At 41.1% G+C, this 16,269-nt stretch overlaps 2 protein-coding genes across 6 annotated transcripts; one reads left to right on the top strand and one right to left on the bottom strand.

Annotated features, from left to right (window-relative positions):
- Positions 1 to 1,179: 1,179 nt before the first annotated feature.
- On the bottom strand, positions 1,180 to 4,623 carry LOC135509457 (ubiquinone biosynthesis protein COQ9-B, mitochondrial-like). Of its 2 annotated transcripts, none has more exons than XM_064930130.1 (9): positions 4,514 to 4,623; positions 3,765 to 3,999; positions 3,458 to 3,593; positions 3,206 to 3,348; positions 3,000 to 3,084; positions 2,583 to 2,687; positions 2,068 to 2,223; positions 1,858 to 1,911; positions 1,180 to 1,584 (listed from the first exon to the last, which is right to left on the bottom strand). In XM_064930130.1, the coding sequence occupies exons 1-9, from the start codon at positions 4,569 to 4,571 to the stop codon at positions 1,549 to 1,551; spliced, it is 1,008 nt and encodes a 335-aa protein (XP_064786202.1). In that variant the 5' UTR covers positions 4,572 to 4,623; the 3' UTR covers positions 1,180 to 1,548. The 2 variants fall into 2 exon arrangements, with proteins under 2 accessions (XP_064786202.1, XP_064786201.1); XM_064930129.1 differs by having other exon boundaries at positions 2,487 to 2,687.
- LOC135509459 (anamorsin-B) lies at positions 4,606 to 16,196 on the top strand. 4 transcript variants are annotated; one of them, XM_064930133.1, is made up of 9 exons: positions 4,606 to 4,667; positions 12,968 to 13,130; positions 13,312 to 13,455; positions 13,553 to 13,632; positions 13,721 to 13,889; positions 13,979 to 14,055; positions 14,150 to 14,271; positions 14,471 to 14,552; positions 14,660 to 16,196. In XM_064930133.1, the coding sequence occupies exons 2-9, from the start codon at positions 12,974 to 12,976 to the stop codon at positions 14,768 to 14,770; spliced, it is 942 nt and encodes a 313-aa protein (XP_064786205.1). In that variant the 5' UTR covers positions 4,606 to 4,667; positions 12,968 to 12,973; the 3' UTR covers positions 14,771 to 16,196. The 4 variants fall into 4 exon arrangements, with proteins under 4 accessions (XP_064786205.1, XP_064786206.1, XP_064786203.1 ...); XM_064930134.1 differs by having other exon boundaries at positions 4,658 to 4,679; XM_064930131.1 differs by lacking the exon at positions 4,606 to 4,667 and adding an exon at positions 7,764 to 7,916.
- The last annotated feature ends 73 nt before the right edge of the window (positions 16,197 to 16,269 follow it).

The following is a 16,269-nucleotide window of genomic DNA, read 5'->3' on the forward strand; positions in this document are numbered from 1 at the left end:
ATAATGCAGCGGACATAAATACCCCTAGTAAACTTTTCCTATTCATGAAAATCGCAAATGAAATGAAATAAATATATTCAAACACAAGCTTAGCCTTTTGTTAACAACACTGTCATCTCAGATTTTCAAAATATGCGTTACAGCCAACGCTAGACAAACAGTGTAAGTTTATCATGGCATAATGCTATGCTAGCTCTGCTGGCAGCAGGCAACATTTTCACAAAAATAAGAAAAGCAACCAAATTAAATAATTTACCTTTGAAGAACTTCAGATGCTTTCACTCAGGAGACTCCCAGTTAGATAGCAAATGTTCCTTTTTCCCCAAAATATAATTTTTGTAGGCGAAATAGCTCCCCTTTGTTCATCATGCTTGGCTGAGAAATCAACCGGAAAATGCTACCATTACAACACCGAACTTTTTTCAAAATTTACTCCATAATATCGACAGAAACACGGCAAACGTTGTTTAGGATCCATCCTCAAGGTGTTTTTAACACTATATATATATATATATATATATATATATATATATTCGTTACTATATCCATCGAGGCAATTGGTTTCTCATAAGAAGCGATTGGAAAAATGGCTACCTCAGTAGTTTACGCAGGATTTTCTGCGGGAGACACCATGTGACCACTTGCTAAATATGCTCCCTTACGGCTATTCTTCAATGGAAATGCGTAAAAAGATGTCACAATGCTGTAGACACCTTGGGGAATACGTGGAAAATGTAAGCTCATTCGTAGCTCATTCAGAGCCATATAAGGAGTCATTGGCATGAGGCGGTTTTAAAAAATGCAGCACTTCCTGGTTGGATTTTTATCTGGGTTTTGCCTGTAACATCAGTTCTGTGGCACTCACAGACAATATCTTTGCAGTTTTGGAAACGTCAGAGTGTCTTCTTTCCAAAGCTGTCAATTATATGCATAGTCGAGCATCTTTTCGTGACAAAATATCTTGTTTAAAACCAGAACGTTTTTCATCCAAAAATTAAAATAGCGCCCCCTAAATCCAAGAGATCGCTGATGTCATGACTTGACCCCATTGTTTTCCTGAGTTCCCAGTTGTCTTGAAAGCACCAACAGCATCGTATGACTACATGGTAAAATCCATGCAGTGTTGTTCATCCCAAGGACCCCTCATCCTAAATCAATAACTGAAAAAAATAAACAAGATTGTTGTTGTAACTGATCTGTAATTTATTTAGGAACTCTCAATGGAGCCGACCAAAAGCATTTAAAATACAATCATATTTTTGCATCCTTTATACAAAAGAAAAATGGATAGGAAGTGGATCTGAGGGTAAACCGTTTCAAACTGGATGAAAGTGAAACCTCATACCAGACCTAAGGCACAATTATATTTGTATTGTGGATAAAAGGCGACTAAGCAATAAAACAAACCAACACTATAAGGTATTACAGATAAGAGAAGAAATGTCTGATGCTGTAAGCACAGAAGCTTATCTTCAATGCTTCACACACACCACTGACTGGCAGAGATCAGAGGGGAAGGGAAGGTGGAACAGAAATAGCCATCTTTTTTCATCGTCTTTCGTTAATCCCTGTTAGATTCTTCAGCTGGAAAAAAGAAAAGAAAAAAAAACTCCAGTCACTACTAAACACACAGAATACAATTGGTATTAAACAAATACAGTGCATGACATTAAAACATTTAAACAATCTAGGATTCTGAAAAAAATTAATCCAAGGTTCCAAGCAATGCTGCTATATATGTTCAAGACACATTCTGCGCGGATACAACAGATATTCACAATGCCTGGAGAAGTGTTTAAAAAGTCAATTCGTAATAATAATCCTGTTTTGTGCATTTTATCTCTCTAGCACCCTCACCGTAACAGCAGCCCCCAAAAGCCCCTGCGCCACTGCTTCTCCTGTAGATGCCACCTACAGGACACAAAAGCAAAATAGGTGTCAATTACACATATTGAGTTCCCTTAATATAGGTTGTATACTCGTGAGTTCTTTCTAATGATTTATATTTTATCACTAGTGACCTGTTACCTAATTAAGGGGACTATGGACAGACTAAGGAAATGGTACCTGTTTGGCGGCGCCAGCCATGTTGACAATATCCTGGATTCGGTTTTCAAGGAAGTTCCAGGTGTCCTGGAAGTCTTCTGAGGAGTCCTGTATCATCACCAGCTCAGTGGTGTTATAGATCCCTGTCAGTGCGGCCCGTTTCGTATACCAGTTCAACTGATATAGGAAAAAAGTGAAAACTGAATAACAAAGATTTTGATACATAGACATACTATTAAAGTGGTTGTTGAAAGACAAAAACTTAAAAGGAAACATTTGGATTGGGCTGATTCATAAACAATTGACAAATCATGTCAGTTGTACCCACATGTACAATTAATGAGAGGAGAACACATAATATGGAGATTAATAGGGTAGACAGAGTTAAAGGTGAGAGGGACAATGAGAGTGCAGTGTGAGGATAGGTGGCGAGTAGTAACCTTCGCAGAGGCTGGTCGGATTGTATGAGGTGCCTGATGAACGGGGGTGAGGAAGACATGGGGAGAAGGGTACTTAGGCTGAGAAGGTCGACTCACATCTGTGGAACGGTCTCCAGCGTAGTACCAAATATCATCCACCAGGGTGGAGAGGTGCTTCAGACTGTCTGGGATATTGTGTGGGAGGAGCAGAATACTCATAGCCTGGAGAGAGGAGAAAGGAAGATATACTTTAAATCAGCAGGAAAAAAACAGATGTTTGTTACTGAGTGTAATAATTTGAGGGAGACTAATGTAGATGGCAAAGTGATACATTCGATCAAGTAAGCTATAAGGCACATCTACGCACAGATGTAATAAATGGTTACCTCTACTAGTGTATCAAGATGATGTTACAAGATTAGGCTACCTTATACCAATCAGTAGCTTGAACTGGTTTAAGGTGAAGAGACTAACTGTCACATGTCTAGTTGATGTCTAAAGTCTAATTGTTATACTGTGTTGTGTGCAAGATACCTGTGGCCAATTATCCATGTATGGCGTCAACATCCTCAATCTAGTCTCCACAGCATCTCTAAGAAACTCAGCAGTTTTCTTTGGTCTGCAAGAAATCACGTGGTTAACACATGCTCGCACACACCAATAACAATCACATCCATGTTTAAATCCTAACTACGCACGAAAAGTGCACTATCTGCTAATTTGAGTGTGAGGGAGCTTACTCAGCCTGACCAAGTTGGACCTGGTTGTGCTGCTCTGCCATTTGCTCTGTTAGCTGGGCATTGCACTGAGCAATGAAGTGCAAAACCAGGTCCCCTGCTCCATTCTGGAACATGCCACTGGAGGCTGCTGAGAGGCCCAGTGTCTGCTCCGAGGAAAACAGTAACAGGAAAGAAACAATTACATTTAGTCACGTAGGTAAATCTCTCCATCCACACAACTACAGTAAATCCAACTTCACTCCACTCACTTACCTCAGCCCCTGCTGAAATGGCCTCAAGAGTCCAACCATGTAGTTGGACAAAGTCCAGTGCAGCGTTAAGGATGTGTGCTTGCAGTTGCTCCTCTGTTTCATACTCTTCTCCTTGTTCTCCACTCTGGTCTGCATAACTGCAGTGACAATAGAGAGCACACAGCATAGACAATTGGCATTAACACGTCATAAGTAACTTAAGAACAAAATGTCACATAAATGTTTCAGAGGGAAAAACCACAACATGGTATTGTAATGTTATTATGCATTGGTAAAATGGGTGTCAGTTCAGTTTGGTGGAACCTAACCTAGTGTTGGGCTGGGGAGCCTCCTTAGCACCAGCTTCGGGTGGAGGCGCTTCCTGCGTATATGTGGCAGTGTTGTTTTTAGATGGGTGGGCTCGGTAATGCTCGTGGTAGGTTGTAGTTGAGGATGGGGGGACAGGGATGGACTTGTCCTTGTCCTCCTGAAGACGAAATGCAGCACAGTGGAAGCCTCGTCTCAGGCCATTGCATTGGGGACTGGATGTTTTTGGAACTACCACTACAAGAAATAATCAGAAAAGTATGCTCTAATGATGTTCATACTGACACGATGCATCCTGTATTCTGACTGAGCACACGTATTAACTAAATTGCCTAATATTGGCAAATAATTAAAGCTCCGTAAATTGTGACCGGGGGGTAGTTTCTCGGTAGGAGTCCCTATGTGAGCAGTTGGTGAAAATACTTGGATAATGTAACCCCCGTCACAATTTAAGGGGTTAGCCTAATTAGCTAACTATGTTTATTGGATCGAAGAGCTCAATACTTGCAGTTGTGATAACTACATGTGTTTTCTTGCGTTGAGATTTAGATTGCAATGAGTAGCCAACATTATATTACCAGATTCTGTCCTTCATGATCACCTTCTGCTTAAAGTGACATTGGTTGGCTAGCTAGTTCCCAAGTTCTCTCGCGATTTAGACCTACATCAATGTACACGATTACCAAAGTCAAGTCCCTGAGCTACTGGCTAATGCCTACAGACAATGACCAACTAGCAAGTCTTGGCTCACCGCTGCCAAAACCCCGCAGGGCCCTTCCAACTCGTAGTCCTCGTAGCAGCGCCGCCATATCCAGCTGCTAACAGATATTTAGACATCAGACGCATCATTTTTACGCGACTCACTTACGCAGCACGTAATACACGTCATTGCTTTGACCGGAGAGGTAAGTTAGCAGGTCAGCTAACATTGACCGAAAAACCTTTTTGCCTTATTTCATGTTCAGAAAGTCTCAAAATCAAAGCGGAACTACCAAACACAGGTTTTGTTAATCTGCAGTGAATTTGCAAAGCGAAAACATACATTTTGATGTGGACGTTTTGTTAGCTGTTCGTTAAACAACGTTAGCTTACTAGCTAACTAATTTAGCTGGTTGGTAACTTGTCACAAAGAGAAAAGCACATTTGAACATCTTTAATTAAGAGTCAAGACCAAGATAATGTATTAAACGTGATGTGCTAAAATAGGCTTGATGATGTCTGTATGACTGGCAGTATATTTGCCATAAACGTTTGGTTTCTTGTCAGCTCTAGAGTATTCCATATTACGTTCTAGTTACACCTAATAGCCTGGATATCAGACTCTTTAGCTAATCTACTACCTGTCATGTGCCAAAGAGACTGGCCTTTCTGCCAGTTGCAGACTGTGCCGTTTAAGATTAGAGAGGATTTATTTTTTTAAAGAGCATGGCTTTATTTCTATTACAACATATTGGATGACTGTCATTCATATTCCATTCACCCAGCTCAATGTAACATCGATAGGTTAAGACTACTATATGATACTCGACCTATAATGAGGTTGCTATAACCTAGTTTACGAATAAAAGTTTATAACGTAGGTGCACATGTCGGTACAAATGGGTGTAATCAAGGTAACTGAGTGACACATTCAGTACCTCATTGCACGCTCTTGCCTGCATCTAGTTGATCTAGGGTGTAATCATAAATCCAAACAGTTACGCTTTGCAACCAAAACGAGTCTCTCTGTTCGGTTTGCTTCCGTTTAAGAAAAGTTTTTTTTTCTCCAACAGAATTAATACACGCCTGATCAGCAGCACCCACAGATCACATTCATATCAGCCACATACAAACAGCATCATCGCTTTACTTGTTGTATAATTCCTTCTCGCATCTATGCACTCTCCTCCTCTCACTTTTTTCCTTCGCTTGTGGACTTCAGTGAACACCACAACAGCTGTCCGTGACCAGGTGAAAAAAATACTTAGTAAACCCACAAACAGTTTATCAATTACACTGGCGTGCCCCAGTGGCAATACATTAATACAACCAAAAGCTTATCTTGACTTGGAAGAGTTCCAGTGTTGGACAGCCTTACATGCTGACCAGACAGGACACGTTGGGTGCGCGAGCGTCGCAAAATAAATTTAGAAATCCATGTTATTCAATTATTGCGCCAACGAGCCTCTGCGACGCCAAGGGCTAAAATAGAACTCTGGCCCTCACTACATATTTGTCGCCAGACCTACTGGCTCCAGGTCATCTACAAGTCCATGCTAGGTAAAGCTCCGCCTTATCTCAGTTCACTGGTCACGATGGCAACACCCACCCGTAGCACACGCTCCAGCAGGTGTATCTCACTGATCATCCCTAAAGCCAACACCTCATTTGGCCGCCTTTCCTTCCAGTTCTCTGCTGCCTGTGACTGGAACGAATTGCAAAAATCGTTGAAGTTGGAGACTTATCTCCCTCACCAACTTTAAACATCTGCTATCTGAGCAGCTAACCGATCGCTGCAGCTGTACATAGTCCATCGGTAAATAACCCACCCAATTTACCTACCTCATCCCCATACTGTTTTTATTTATTTACTTTTCTGCTCTTTTGCACACCAGTATCTCTACCTGCACATGACCATCTGATCATGTATCACTCCAGTGTTAATCTGCTAAATTGTAATTATTTGCCTGCCTCCTCATGACTTTTGCACACAATGTGTATAGACTCTTTTTTTTCTACTGTGTTATTGACTTGTTTATTCCATGTGTAACTCTGTGTTGCTGTCTGTTCACACTGCTATGCTTTAATCTTGGCCAGGTCGCAGTTGTAAATGAGAACTTGTTCTCAACTAGCCTACCTGGTTAAATAAAGGTGAAATAAAAAAATCCTATTTCTGACGCAGATCGCGCTGAAAGTCCTGCCTCTCCCATCTCCTCATTGGTTTATAGAAGCAGGTACCCACGTGCCATCTCCTCCTTGGTTATACCCACGTGGGTGACTGAAAGACGAACTGAACTGTGTTGCCGGTAGGCGTGGTAATACAATGAAAGTTTAGATGCGATCACCATATAAGTTAATCGATTAAAAAGCCTGGAAGGAGGAGAGATGACTAGAAACGATTTGGATGTCCGTTTTATGTGTGGATTAATTGTCGGAATAGAGGTCCTTGTGCATTTCCGGTAAAATAACAACTCAATGTTTATATCCCAGGACAAATTAGCTAGCGACAGCAAGTTAGCTAAATAGGTCAAATTAACGTTAGCTAGCAAGTGCAAGCTAACTAGCTAAATTGCCATACGTGTTTAATGCTTTTCGAAATGTCCCCAAATTAATGTAATTTGTTCAGTTTGTTTTGATATTTTAACATGCGTGTAGTGATCGAATTTGGGGGGGGGGGCAAAATACATTTATGCACGATAGCGCACGCGCGCAGCCTGTTTGGGTTCCGTGTGAGCCAGCTAGCTTAACATAAATATAATACCTCTGTTTGAGCCAAGTGTTTGAAAAGTCTAAATTAGCTAGGTGCATTAGCTAAGTAAGTGGGAAAAAATGTATACAAAATCTCTTATCTTCTTAATATAAGACATTAATCTGTTCAACTGTTGTCTTTCTCTCTTTAAGTTAAGTCTTTAAATTTGATGTGCTGCAGTGCTAACTAGCTGTAGTTTATGCTTTCAGTACTAGATTAATTATCTGATTATTTGATTGGGTGGACATGTCAGTTCATGCTGCAAGAGCTCTGATAGGATGGAGGATGTCCTCCGGAAGTCATCATAATTACTGTGTAAGTCTATGGAAGGGGGTGGGAAACATTAGCGTCCAAGGTTTAGTATTGAAGTTCGTTGTACCCAGAGGAGGGCGGAAAATAGCTGTCCTCTGGCTTCACCATGGTGCTACCACAGAGAGTGCTGTTGAGGCCACTGTAGACCATTGCAAAACAGTGTGTTTTAATCCATTATTTGGTGCCTTGAATATATTTAGTGTAGTTTTATCTAAAAAGGACAACTTTTTTGTTTCACTTTTTATTTTTAGGAAATTCACTGCGTAGGATGGTCCTCCCCCTCCTGAGTAACCTCCACTGCTTTCTGCCATCTTCAAATATGAACATTCCATCATTAATGGGCTACAGTTCAGAGGACGTCATCCTGATTTGATTATCCTCAGCTATGCTCAAAGTACAACTATAATGCAAATATTGGAACTATCACTTTTTTCTCTCCACAGAACATGTTGATAAGCAACCGATTTTTGATTGTCCAGAGTAGATGAAACCAGTTTGTCAAAAGATGCTAGCTAATATATATACATTTTCAAACTAAATAGTTACATTCTGCAATTCAACCACAACTGTTTCGTTTAGAGTTTAAGCCTCAAAATTCAACACTTTGCCTAGCTAAGAGCTAAATGTTTTTGACGTTATAAATTCAAATTCTATTTGGAGGCTCCACATGTTGTCGTAGAAAATATTAATGTTATTTCCAACAAACCTTTAAGCAATTCTGCCGTAAATCCAGCGCATATTGAAAGTTTAAGTTGCTGAAAGACCAGTCTTTTTGTCAATGACAAGGAGTGGAATGTTAGCTATAGAGATTGCTACTCATGATGTCTTGTTCAAAACAACTGGAAAAAATGTTTTGAATGGTCATCCAACTCGGAATTGCAAGTCGGAAACTCTGGCATCTTTTTAGAACCCCACTTTCTGATCTGAAGATCACTGACTTCATGATTTGACCTAGTTTTTTCCAGAGTTCACAGTTGTCTCGAAAGCACCATCAGACTACCTACATGGTGCTTTCAAGACAACTGGGAACACGGAAAAAATGAGGTAAAATCAAGATGTCAGTGATCTTCAGGTCAGAAGGAGTCACTGGCTGCCACGAAGTCATAAAACCCCGCCTATTTCTACAGTTTTTCACCGTAAATCGGATTTTAAATTTAACCTTAACCACATACCTAGCCTTAAAATAAGACCAAAAAGCATTTTTTTTTTGGTTTTCATATATTTTTACGATATAGATAATATTCACTTTGTGGCTGTGGAAACCAAGTTGGAGCTCTAGAAAACGTTTAGACTAAGAATTCCGAGTTGGATGACCGTTCAAACCAATGTTTTTTTATTTATTTTTAATCTGAGCTCATTTTTACCCGGGTTCCCAGTTGTCTTGAAGCACTTTCTAGAGCTCCAACTTTCTGACTTGAAGATCACTGATGTCATGATTTGACTTCACCCCCCCACCCGAGTTCCCAGTTGTCTTAAACACAATGAGTCTGAGACTGCCATCATTTAAGTCATTTGTGGTGAGGAGGGGCACTGTACAAAACAAAGCCCCCAGCGATTGGATCCTTGCGTAGCCTTCCATGTAATGGGTATGGAGCATCACATATCCTGTTATAACAATTCTGTAGCTACAGTTGAAGTCGGAAGTTTACATACACTTAGGTTGGAGTCATTAAAATTCATTTTTCAACCACTCCAAATTTCTTGTTAACAAACTATAGTTTTGGAAAGTCGGTTAGGACATCTATTTCGTGCATGACACAAGTCATTTTCCCAACAATTGTTTACAGACAGATTATTTCACTTATAATTCACTGTATCACAATTCCAGTGCGTAAGAAGTTCACATGCACTAAGTTGACTGTGCCTTTAAACAGCTTGGAAAATTCCAGAAAATTATGTCATGGCTTTAGAAGCTTCTGATAGGCTAATTGACATAATTTGAGTCAATTGGAGGTGTACCTGTGGATGTATTTCAAGGCCTACCTTCAAACTCAGTGCCTCTTTGCTTGACGTCATGGGGAAATCAGTCAAGACCTCAGAAAAATAATTTTAGAACCTAGTCTGGTTCATCATTGGGAGCAATTTCCAAACGCCTGAAGGTACCACGTTCATCTGTACAAACAATAGTACGCAAGTATAAACACCAGGGACCACGCAGCCGTCATACCGCTCAGGAAGGAGACGCGTTCTGTTTCCTAGAGATGAACGTAGTTTGGTGCCAAAAGTACAAATCAATCCTAGAACAACAGAAAAGGACCTTGTGAAAATGCTGGAGGAAATGTCCACAGTAAAACGAGTCCTATATCGATGTAACCTGAAAGGCTGCTCAGCAAGGAAGAAGCCACTGCTCCAAAACCGCCATAATTAGTTCCAACATTGTGGTAAAATGGCTTAAGGCCAACCAAGTCAAGGTATTGGAGTGGCCATCACAATGCCCTGATCTCAATCCTAATGAAAATTTGTGGGCACAACTGAAAAAGCATGTGCGAGCAAGGAGGCCTACAAACCTGACTCAGTTACACCAGCTCTGTCAGGAGGAATGGGCCAAATTTCACCCAACTTATTGTGGGAAGCTTGTGGAAGGCTACCCGAAACGTTTGACCCAAGTTCAACAATTTGAAGGCAATGCTACCAAATACTAATTGAGTGTATGTAAACTTCTGACCCACTGGGAACGTGATGAAAGAAATAATTCTCCCTACCATTATTCTGACATTTCACATTCTTAAAATAAAGTGGTGATCCTAACTGACCTAAGACAGGGAATTTTTACTAGGATTAAATGTCAGGAATTGTGGAAAACCGAGTTTAAATCTATTTGGCTAAGGTGTACGTAAACTTCCAACTTCGACTGTACGTGTGTTCATGAGGTTGGACTCTGAACCGCTGATTTTCTAGCTTGGTGGGGAAAAAACAATGACATGGAACTAAATTTACAAATGTATTTTCACTATAGTCCTTTTATTAATTATAACACAGCAATTGTTTACCCCTCTACAGTTTTTTAAATCTTGGCCTATCTTGTACATTTTTTTAGCCACCCATGTTTGGTAGCCTATGCTGTTGGGTACAGGGATAGACATAATTTGTAAATGCAAATCTGATTGGATACAGCGTTTGATTATTGGAATATCAACCGCAATTTCAACTTTCTTACTGAGGGCTGGTCACCTTACACTAACCCTAATCCTTATGTCTGTAACTGGTGCTGGCAGTAACCAATTCAGAACAATTTTGATATCCCAACAGAAGTCAGTAAAGCATTCTGTATGGAACAAGGTCACTTTCACTTCTGTTTCTCAATCTTGAATCTACGACTTATGAGACCGCTACTATCATGATTTGGAAAGGCACACACCTGTGCCTTGGTCACCTCCCTAAGGTCCCACAGTTGACAGTGCATGTCAGAGCAAACACCAAGCCATGAGGTCAAAGTAGTTGTCCATAGAGCTCCGAAACAGGATTGTCTAGAGGCACAGATCTGGAGAAGGGTAGCAAAACAATTCTGCAGCCTTGAAGGTCCCCAAGAACACAGTGGTCTCCATCGTTCTTTAATAATGGAAAAATTGATGTAATAAATGTATCACTAGCCACTTTAAACAATGGCACTAATGTTTACATACCCTACATTACTCATCTCATATGTATATACTGTACTCAATACCATCTACTGCATCTTGCCTATGCCATTCGGAGATCACTCATTCATATATTTTTATGTACATATTCTTATTAATTCCTTTTGTTGTGGAAATTTCCTCTATTTACCAAATCATGGGAGCAAATCACACACACAAGTCAGAGTTAGTTATCAAAGTCCATCTTTAATTATATGAGCTCTATCACAAACCCTGTGACTCTCAGATCAATTCAGTGTCTATCAATGAATTCTCTGAGAGTCCCTTCCACATTGCAATAGCATTTTGACTTTCAACAGTTCAGTATCTCTAATGAAAAGTTGAGAGTCCCAACATAATGGCAAATGGGATCCTTTATAGCAAAGATACACAGGATAAGACAGCATCGGCATAATTCATTGTTCAGCTTTGTCTCCTTTCTCAAACTCAGAACCATAAACCAATCCTCCATATCAACAGGCATATATCAAATTGTCATTTAGATACAACCAATTCTAAATACAACCAATCCTGGACAAACTCACGGAGAGCATAGAATGATTCCAGACACTGCCATCCTCCTTTCCCCGATGGGAAAAGTAGGGAGTGACTGGCACACAGACACAGTGGAGCAAAAGATATGTTTATACATGATGACCCCTTGACCTTTCCCCTCTCTGCGGTCCATGCAACTTAGTCTTGACATAGAACAGCTAACTGCAACCTCGCCACAGTATTATACAAAAATACCATTCTGATGAGAAGTAACTTGAAAACATATGATGAATATAAAACATCTTACCTATGTTACCAACCAATTCTGATTATTCCCCAACACTTTACACTTGTGTGTGTATAAGGTAGTTGTTGTGAAATTGTTAGATTACTTGTTCGATATTACTGCATGGTCGGAACTAGAAGCACAAGCATTTCGCTACACTCGTATTAACATCTGCTAACCATGTGTATGTGACAAATAAAATTTGAGTTGATAAATGGAAGACGTTTGTAACCACCAAGACTCTTCCTAGAGCTGGCCACCTGGCCAAACTGAGCAATTGGGGGGGGGGGGAGAAGGGCTTTGGTCAGGGAGGTGACCAAGAACTCGATGCTCACTCTGAGAGAGCTCCAGAGTTCCTCTGTGGAGATGGGAGAACCTTCCAGAAGGAGAACCATCTCTGCAGCACTCCACCAATCAGGCCTTTATGGTAGAGTGGCCAGACAGAAGCCACTCCTCAGTAAAATGACAGCACGCTTGGAGTTTGCCAAAATGCACCTAAAGGACTCTGACATGAGAAACAAGATTCTCTAGTCTGTAGAAACAAATAATTAACTATTTGACCTGAATGCCAAGTGTCACATCTGGAGGAAACCTGACACCATGGTGGTGGCAGCATCATGCTATGGGGATGTTTTTCAGCGGCAGGGACCGGGAGACTAGTCAGGATTGAGGGAAAGATGAACCGTGCAAAGTACAGAGAGATTCATGATGAACTGCTCCAGAGTGCTCAGGTCCTCAGACTGGGGCGACAGTTCACCTTCCAACAGGACAACAACCCTAAGCACACAGCCAAGACAACGCAGGAGTGGCTTCGGGACTAGTGTCTGAATGTCCTTGAGTGGCCCAGCCAGAGCCTAGACTTGAACCATATAGAACATCTCTGAAGAGACCTGAAAATGGCTGTGCAGCAACGCTCCCTATCCAACCTGACAAGAGTTTGAGAGAATCTGCAGAGAAGAATGGTAGAAACTCCCAAAATACATGGGTGCCAAGCTTGTAGCGTCATACCCAAGAATGTTAATGTATTGACTGTTGTTCTGTTTGCAGGAGACCATGGCAGACCTTGGTGTAAAAGTGGGGGATAAGGTGCTGTTGGTGTGGAGCCAACCCTCATCCCCAACAACCCTGAAGGAGCTGGCAGAGAGTCTAGGGTCCATGGTTGGCTCTGAGGGCAGAGTGTCACTGGAGAATATGGAGAGACTTCTAATGTGTGAGTGACCCTTTCCTAAGGTTCTGTTTCAACAGTTGGCCAATGCTATATCAAAACTCTTGCATTTATAGGTCTGATATTCTATGCACTTGTTAAAAGGCATTGCATTGTAAAATTGTACTTGCTACTTTAACGATAAGGTGAGCCACCAAAATACCTGCCAATCCTCTCCTTTCCTCAGCTTCACATGCAGCATCAACTTATGACTGGGTCCTCTCAAGTCTACTCCCTGACAGCTCTTCCATTCACACCTCAGAGACGCTAGCAGAGATGGCCAGAGTGATAAAACCTGGTGGGAAACTAGTGCTAGAGGAACCTGTGACAGGTAAGAGGGGTGAAGAGAGCAAAGTCTCCATGGTCATTATTGAGGAAACATAGTAAATAACTGACTTTTGACACTTGATACCTGTCCTTTTTCTCAGGAACTAATGACCAACAAGTAAGGACTGCTGAAAAACTTATGTCAGCCTTGAAGTTGTCTGGCCTGGTGTCTGTCACTGAGGTGAGTAAACCAGCACTGGATTGGTAAATATCCACTCCTCCAGGCTCCTTTATACACTGACACATTTTTTGTTTACCAACATTGGCAGATCAGTAAAGGACCCCTGACTCCAAAAACGTTGTCTGCCCTGAGGACATCTACAGGCTTCCAGGGGAACACTCTCTCCAGAGTGCGCATGTCTGCTTCTAAACCCAACTTTGAGGTGGGCTCTTCTAGCCAGCTGAAGCTTTCCTTTGGGAAAAAGACACTAAAACCAGGTATGTGAAGTTCTCCTTCCTTCTGTTACTATTTCAAACTTTTTCTCTTGCTTCTGGCCTTTACAAATGTATTCCTTTTCTTGTTGCAGAAGACAAACCAGCTCTTGACCCCAATGTTGAAAAGGCGTGGACCCTGTCAGCCAATGACATGGATGATGATGATGTGGTGTGTATTTGGTTGTATTTGTGTTTAGATCTATAAATCTATGATTTAATGCATTCGATGATGGTCTCAATATGCCTTTCCCCTGTCCCTTCAGGACCTGGTGGACTCTGATGCTCTCCTGGATGCAGATGATCTAAAGAAGCCAGATGCAGCCTCCCTCAAGGCCCCCTCTTGTGGTGACGGAACAACCAAGAAAAAGAAAGCTTGCAAGAACTGGTGAGAAACACCCCTCACCCTTTCTTTGGTTACAGAAGAGGGCTCATCCATACACCAACAAGATCGTTGGAGTCATAACCAAGAGACATGAGTGATGAAGTTCAACTGATTATTGAATATCCCTTATGCAAATATGGAGATAATCACACATAGTTGCCTTGTATCATAATTGTAATTTGTCATTACTCCTCCTATGTAGCTCTTGTGGTCTTGCTGAGGAGTTGGAACAAGAAAGCAAGGGTGTCCAGACGATCAGCCAGCCCAAGTCAGCGTGTGGAAGTGTGAGTGCCACTCTTTTCCCATCATACTGTATCTTTCTGTGTCGGCACATGTCTCTTTGTGAAGCCAGTTTGTAGTTGGTGACCTGACCTTTTGATCTGTATTTCAGTGTTACCTGGGTGATGCCTTCCGATGTGCCAGCTGTCCGTATCTTGGGATGCCTGCCTTTAAACCTGGGGAGAAGGTTGTCCTGACCAACATGGGGCTAAATGATGCCTAGGAACACTTATGTAGTGTCACATTATTTACACACTGCTAACCTACTACTCCCTAGAGCAATGTTCCCTCTTTTTTCCAGCACTGGGCAAATTTCAGGTCTGCTGTGCAAACTCACATTTACTGTGAACACTGAGGCTGTACCCACTTTAAGTTCGTTTTAACAGTGGTCAAGTACGCTACTGTTGCTATTTGAACATAATGTGGTCCTACCATCAAAAACGGCATCCTTTAACATGGAAATAGAACAGCTATCATTCAGCCTACAGTAGCAGCTAATGTGTGGTGTTCAATGTAGGTCTACATTCCATAAGACTTTAGAAAAAAACATGCAGGGCTTGACATTAACCTGTTTATCCACTTGTCCTTCAGACAAGGTGACAAAAAATATTGTTTGATGCAAGAAACTACTTTATAAAATAAAATGCATTTATTATTCCCATACCATTATTACAGACAGACAACTCATCCTACCCTCTATATATTGGCTACTTAACTCACTAACTAGCAAAGTATATAAACAAAATGTGCACACATGGCAACATGCAGCTCTTGCTTTGATCAACACAAGCGCATCTACTAACGACCACTCATGTGTAAACACAGTCCAGTTCAAAGGAAACTGCACAGATCCATATATGGCAATGTTTTATTTGCAAATAGGCTTACTGCAGCTCTGATTATGCCACACTGATCTGAGTAGACTGCAGAGTATGGGCTGAGTCGTGCAGTGTCAATGCAATAGAATCTTACTCTGCGTTCTGCTTAATAACAAAATCTCAACATTCTCTTGCATAGTTTGTTTTGTTTCAGTATGTTGCATTGAAAGTGGCTAATATTGTGTTGATTCGATCACAATTGTCAGAGTAAAGGGAAAACATTATCAGTGTAACTAACAGGGAAAACTCTGAAGTTTAATCCCATGCTTCTTTCTCTCTTTGGGCTGATATTTATTTTGCTCCGCAGTCCCGGGGGAGCTGCACGGCAGTCTCGGGGCTACTGCGCACCCACTTGCAGCTTAAAGGGAACATTGCCCTGCAGTACTTGTTCAATGCTGGGTTCTCAATGAGGAGAGTGGTTCTACATCTCATTTATGTGAGAGCAAAAACCAGAGTGAGTTTAAGAAAATGAAGGCCTAATGCACTGAATTGCAGTCAGAAATGTGTTATTGCTGGTTGTATACAGTTGTAATACATGTATTAGGAGTAGAATTTAAAGTATCCAAGCATGACTGAATAGATCATAATCATTACATCAATCCAGGCTACGACCATGTGAAAACTACAATATGCTACTGGATACAGTGAAGATTTCACAGAGCAGTCACCATATTTCAAGTATAACTGGAACATACAGGTGTCAATTTGTCAGTTCAGTGAATCGTGTTTATTTTACTATCTTTTTAACAATAAAGAAATCTGTTAATCATAGTACAAGTTCATTTTTTTCAGGAAGATTGTTAGATCGAATCCCTGACCTGACAAGGTAAAAATCTGTTCTGGC

This window comes from Oncorhynchus masou, chromosome 22 (assembly GCF_036934945.1).
Source record: "Oncorhynchus masou masou isolate Uvic2021 chromosome 22, UVic_Omas_1.1, whole genome shotgun sequence".
Classification (NCBI taxonomy): domain Eukaryota; kingdom Metazoa; phylum Chordata; class Actinopteri; order Salmoniformes; family Salmonidae; genus Oncorhynchus; species Oncorhynchus masou.